Source organism: Limulus polyphemus, unplaced genomic scaffold (genome assembly GCF_000517525.1).
Source record: "Limulus polyphemus unplaced genomic scaffold, Limulus_polyphemus-2.1.2 Scaffold2392, whole genome shotgun sequence".
Lineage (NCBI taxonomy): Eukaryota > Metazoa > Arthropoda > Merostomata > Xiphosura > Limulidae > Limulus > Limulus polyphemus.
This window is the reverse complement of record NW_013668002.1, coordinates 39,929-46,592: the sequence shown is the minus strand read 5'-3', so window position 1 is coordinate 46,592 and position 6,664 is coordinate 39,929. Positions and strand designations below refer to the sequence as shown.

Below are 6,664 nucleotides of genomic sequence, written 5' to 3'. Positions count from 1 at the left end.
AAGGTTTTAGTGTCTTTAGTTGCCTTACTAATTCAAAATTTTAATTAAACAGTTAAAATAAGCATAAAATCTTAGCTAATAATCCTATATTTTAATTGTATATAAAGTATTAAGTTCTTAATTCTACAAGGAAATATTCTTAAAAATCCTGAATTTCCACTAGTGTGACCCACATGAGACATTTTGTCTTAGCGTGTCATCATCCCTACTTTATCCATCACCCCTCAAAAATGTATGAAATTAAACATAAAATACTCTCTATAAAATCATTATTGCTGAAACAAACCACAATTTTTATAGCGTTCAATTTTGTTTCGTTACAGAGCTATCGAACAGAAAATCAGACCCCTCCTGCCACATCCTATCATTGACAATTCATTGATAGTTCTCTCTTATGTTTCAATACATATAACCAATAAAAAGTCAAGGTTTTCATCTATCAAATGATGTACTGTATAACACTGTATTCTGAACAGAATATCACCAATTTCAGTCACAGTACAAGATTCGTTCCCGTGGGAAAGTTAACGAGTAGCTTTGATGAATTTGTAACAGCTCATCACATAGTTAGAAAGCCAAGAAAATTTTGAGAGGTAAGTGAATTTGTCTACTTTTTGCATGTTATTAGTCTATATTCCTCAACAATCGATGGCAAAAAAAAAAGAAGATTGGGTAAGTATTTTATTTGTTATTTTCCCATTTATTCTTTATTTATTATTATAAAAGTAACTAAAATCTAAAAATATGAATCTTTTTAAGTTATTTAAGACTAGATTAGGTAAAATAAGTAATAATAATATAATTAAAATGGTTCATGAGGCATGCACACGAACAGCTCGAGGGTAATGTAGTTCGATAGCATAACATGAGCTTCACGTTCTCCATGTGATTTATAACTTATAATGATGATGGTAGTAGTTAAACACGGTTCGAAGGGCAATAAAACAATAAAATTTAATTATAAATAGATGTATAATGTCACAAACTTACAGCTAGTTAAGATAAACAAACGTAGTTTCATGCTACAACTTGAAGTCATTCTAGAAAGAAAGAAAGGTTAATTTAGGTTCATTAGGTTACAAGGTCGGTCGAATTGACCAATCCGTTTTGAGAAAGGGTAGAGAAAATAACAAATAAACTATAAAGTTTTACTGAAAAAAAAACGTTTGAAATGCATTTAGGAGGTTTAAGAGATTACACAAAGAAAATGAGATTTTGAGAAGATGAAAAGTATTTTTAATTTTAAAATGAAAATTATTTTGCACACGGACTATTCAAAACAAATACAAATTTACTGACCCCGTAGTTTTTCACTAATTAAGCTTATATGCTAAGTGGAATCCTCATCTCAAAATACTTAAAACTTTTAGTAACTCATATTTATCAACTGGGATTTTCTAAGAACTAAATAGCAAAAATCTATGCTGATGACAGCAACATGGTACCTGTCACCTTGAATTGCTCTCTCTCTCTGTTTTTTATTAACTTTTATGACAAATCTAACTAGTTTCAGAATCTTACCATATTCAATAGACGTAGGCCTTCCAAAAGTTTGCAGTTTCTGTTCTTTAGCCTGTGAGCTTCATCAATAATGACACATCTCCAAGGAATTTCCCGAAGCTCTAAGCAGTCCGTCAATAACATTTCAAAAGTAGTTATCATAACGTTGAACTTGTAGATCTCATTGATTCGTTCTCTCTTTAAAGAATAACCCAAATTAACAAACAACCACTAAATAAAACAAATACTATCATATTATATATATAAAAAACACATATGCTTCTTTTCCACAGCTTACTACATAAGATAAATAAAACAATGAACAACATTTAACTAACATAATATACACCTTATTTTCAATACTTCATTTTAACATATATTGATTTAGTACTATATAACAAATATAAAATATCCTGAGCTATATGAAGATACTTTTTAAAAGAAAGCAGTTTCCTTCATTTTCTGGCAATATAAGTGACATTTCTTAGAGTCAATTTAAAGTATTTTTTCAAACCAAATACAAAAAAAATTACCTAAAAACAGCCTTCACCTACTACTCTTATAGACAACTGTAGTAAGTTACTTACCTTTTCATTTCTGTAGTACATTTCATATTCTTGTATCATACTTCTACTAGTTGATCTGCAAATCAATTGTCAAAAGAATCTGTAGCAATAAATTTTTTCCCTCCAATGTATTGGGATTTAAAATATATATATATACCACAAATATAGCAGATTATGCATTTTAAAGAACTATTTATTTAAAACTCAAATCTTAAAATTTTGTGATACCATGTTGCTTTCAACAAATTTTGAGCAACTGTTATATAACAAGAAAGCAATACTACTACTGAAAAGATGATTGTAAAAATAAACATATTCAAACTGAAACTGTACAAGAAGTTTAATTTCAATATCAGCAGAATCATATTCTTGATTTTTAAGAGAATACTGAAAAACTGAGAAAAAAAAGTTATAGTGCCAATAATTAAAAATAATGTCATTTTATTTAGTTTTACCTATTCATTTTATATGGAAAATTTTCAAGAGTTAAACTATATTAACATTAAGTAATATTAAAAGCTGCTTACGATCCGTGATAGGTTATAACATTCAGGTCCGTCCATGTTTCAAATTCCCTCTGCCAATTAGCTATGGTTGACAGTGGAGCAATTACTAAAAAAGGCCCAGGAATACCATAGTTACCAATTTCATTGAGGAATGTAATGGACTGGATAGTCTTACCAAGCCCCATCTCGTCTGCCAAAATGCAGTTTTGACTGAAATATAATAAATTTCCTTTATAATTCATTCATTTTCCTTGCAATTTATTACAGATGAGTATTGATAATAAAAGATAGTCATCAGTAATGACTTATAAGACCTATTATTCCTTCTTAAGGCAAATATATGCCAATAAAACAAAAAAGAATAATTTAGAATCCAGATGTGCGTGCGCATGATAATTTTTCACAATTCTGATTATAGTTTTGCAGCCTTTAACCTTCTGGATACAGGTAGGTAAACTTTTGATATTCATTTGGGAGGACCTACACATTATACAAATAAAATTTGAAAACTGTAAGATGAAAAAATAGTTTTAATATTAACAAAAAAATCACCTTGCACTCAGACTAGTCAGAGTATAAAGTAGACTAACTCCATAAATTCCCATATCTTTAGAAAAATTACTTAATTAAAAAAAAATATTTTTTTATGTACAAAAGACTTCTTATATTTACTAAAGGATTGCATTATTTTGTGAAGATACACTAACTAAATTAAAAATTATTGTAAACTTTAATAGAAAAGGCTAATTGAACTTACTACAGTTCAACAATAACTAGGCAAACATATTATACTCTTCTTTAAGTTGCTGCAGATTTGTTTAAATTTCTTTGAATACGTTAACTTCTAATTCAAACAATATTCTTATAATTACTTTACTGTTACAGCTAAAACTGTTTACACTTACCCATTATACCAGCAAAAAGTTAGCCAACTAAGACCTTCAAGCTGATACTCTCGTAAAGTGTTTCCTCCCTTATATACAGGAGATTCTTCTATCTTAATCCACTCTGATGGCTTAGGTTTTTTCTTAGGCTGAAAATATATTTTTTGTTTCTAGACACATTAATAAAATTAGATGAAGCATTACAGCAAATTTGAAATTCTAAATGTTTACTAGTATCATAACTGCTCGTAACAGCTAAATTTCATACAAATTCTGTTTAGGTAGATTTATTTTCATTTGTATTTAAAGGCTGTGCAATACCATTACCAATTACTTGCAATCAAACATATTAATGATTAACTACTAAAAATGCTTTTTAATTATTGATAATGTCTTACAAGTCTGCAAACCAGAGATGTTAACATATAACTTCAAGAAAAATGAAACTGAAAGAAATGCATGAAAAAAAAATTGCTACTAAAAAAAAAACCTAACACAGGTAAAAAGGGACATACCTTCCACTTTTCCTTGGGAGGGGGTTCACAAAAGTGGTAGAACTGTTCTATCTTTATGGGGTCTACATCTTTTTCTAATTCCCATGTACTATCTTCATACGATAGTCCTCGCCACTTGACTAAATAATGACGCAAGACTTTCTTTGGTTTTCCTTCAGTTGCAATAGATTCTCTAGTTTCTTTTTCGTTCTGTGTATTCTCTTTTCGATTTTCAGTAATTGTATCTGATTCATCTTCTAGTTTACTTTTTTCTATAGCTACCGAGGCTACATTTTTACTGCTATCTTCTTCCATTTCTTTAAGTTCATCTTTAAGAATGAATGTTGAACTCTTTCCATGAGGAACTTTATTTTCTGAACTAGCATTACATTCTTTTTTTTGAAGGTCAGTACATTCTCCATATTTTCTCTTTTCTGTAACTTCATCTTTGTCAAATCCAATATCTAGCACATCACCTTTTCTAAGTTTAGTGGATTCATCCACATTTTCAAGCAAAGTGTCTTTATTTACTTTGTCTTCCAATATATTTACTTTTGCCATTGTAGAGTCCCCTTCGATGTGTTCTTGTTTTTTATCCTTATCTTCAGTATCTACTACATTAACTTTTTGAGGCTCTTTGCTTCTATATGATATGTCTATGAATTCATCAGTTTCTGTTACATCGAGAACCCGATCCACCTCCACATAGTCAGGATTAAAAGGTTCTTCTTCGAGCTAATAATTACAATAACTATTTTTCAGACAGGTTCATTGTGTTTCAACAGAATATGCTATTTACATAGAAAAACACACTTTATTAATACATTCTATTCAGTAGGAATGCAATAAAAGATACATCTGAATTTGTATTTCTTATTTATTACAACATTAAATTTCCATAAATGGCTGATAATATTTTATAAATATTATATCATGGATTGTGATGAAGTATTCCCGAAATACTCCAGAAAAAAATCAGGTTGCTTATGAAAAGCATTTCACTGCCTTTGTTATGAAAATTTTTTTAGTTGATAATAATTTTGTTGATGACTGAGAATATAACTTTACTGCATTTATCAAAAAATACAAGTGTTATAAAGGTTGTAGCTTAATATGAACTTATTTATTAATAGTAATAAAAAATATCCACAGTTTCTACAATCTAGAAATTACCCTATGTCTAGTCTTAGTCTGAATACTATATTCTATCAGCTCTAGTATACACATTTAAATTAAATATTAACTTACAATACATAATTCCTGCTAAAGTATGTAAAACTAAAATAATAATTAATAATATTAATACTAAAAAACAACATCCACAGTTTCTATAATCTATAAATTACCCTATGTCTAGTCTTAGTCTGAATACTATACTTTATGAGCTTTAGCATACACATTTAAATTAAATATTAACTTACAACACATAATTCCTGCTAAAGTATGTAAAAGTAAAATTCTATGCATTTAGTACTTTAAGTATATACATTTATGTTAGCCACTGACTTAAGCATTAAGCAATTCTGATACCTATTTCGTAACACTGCACAGCACCACATTACATTGTTCAAGTGAATATACAGTAGTAGATCTCTTTCACAACATCCTGAAGTACACTAAGGACATATCTTCACATTTCATTTATATAGAAAAGTTGTGCCACAAGCTCTGTAAGTTAAAGTTATAACAGGTAGTGCATCTCAGTTGAAGGAAAAATTACTAATAAACCTCTCCTATGCACAAGATCATACCTGTCAGATGAGCACAAGTAAGAAATGTTATCTCTCACCACATGCAAGAGAATGCTAGAATACATTTTCCCATTTTAATTACCCTTTTAAAAGTTTTATAAATTAAATTTCCAATAAAAATACATTTATTAACATACATTTTGTAACTAATCATTCTCAAAAATAACTGGAGATAAAATGTAGAAATGCACTACAAATAATTTCATTATTAACAAAATTTGTGATAAACTTTCCATGGATTAAAGTTATATTAACCCTTTATCCATTACCAGACTGGAAGGGTGAAACTGATATCCTTTGATTGTTTTTATAAGTGGAAATAACCAAAATGCATGAAACTTAGTACAAACTTACTAAACAGAACATAGTTTCTGCTTAATAAAATTCATATAATTTGATTTACTTTTTCTGTCATTTTTTTACATAGTAAAATTTCTAACATTTCCTTCTAGGTCATTGACTTGTAATAATATTTAAAATACTTTCTTTTATCTAAGATTTTAATTTTTTTTTTTTTATTGTTGATCAGGAAAATCCATTTTACATATCCAGTCAATTTCAACTTGAATGATATTTATTAACTTTTTTTGATATTTTACTTTGCCAGTTGCTGTATTCACTAAATCTGGCTCTCAAGGTTTTCATCTATTAAATGACATATTATATTACATTGTTTTCTGTACAAAAAAATGCCAATTTCTTTTTTAGCACAAGCTTCATTCCCACAGAAAAGGTACTGACTAGTTTAGATATAGTTATAATGGCTCTTGTCACATAGTCAGACAGTCTACAGTAGTGATTACCCCAATATATGCAGTGAGTAAGACAAAAATAGAATAACTCGAGTGAAAACTCATTATATTTTATTTGTTAAAAGGAATTTAATTCCAGAATTTGATCAGTTTGTAGGCACTTGTAATTATATATTTTTTCCTTGATTGATTACGGAAAAAAAAAATGCGT

The 6,664-nt window shown here is 28.5% G+C and overlaps 1 protein-coding gene across 1 annotated transcript in view; it reads right to left on the bottom strand.

Annotated features, from left to right (window-relative positions):
- Positions 1-6,664, bottom strand: part of LOC106466831 (chromodomain-helicase-DNA-binding protein 8-like) — a 140,678-nt gene that overhangs the window by 106,287 nt on the left and 27,727 nt on the right. The window contains 5 exon segments of the mRNA XM_022394904.1: positions 1,522-1,698; positions 2,088-2,142; positions 2,594-2,782; positions 3,478-3,605; positions 3,972-4,685. Of these exon segments, the coding sequence (XP_022250612.1) occupies positions 1,522-1,698; positions 2,088-2,142; positions 2,594-2,782; positions 3,478-3,605; positions 3,972-4,685 (1,263 nt within the window).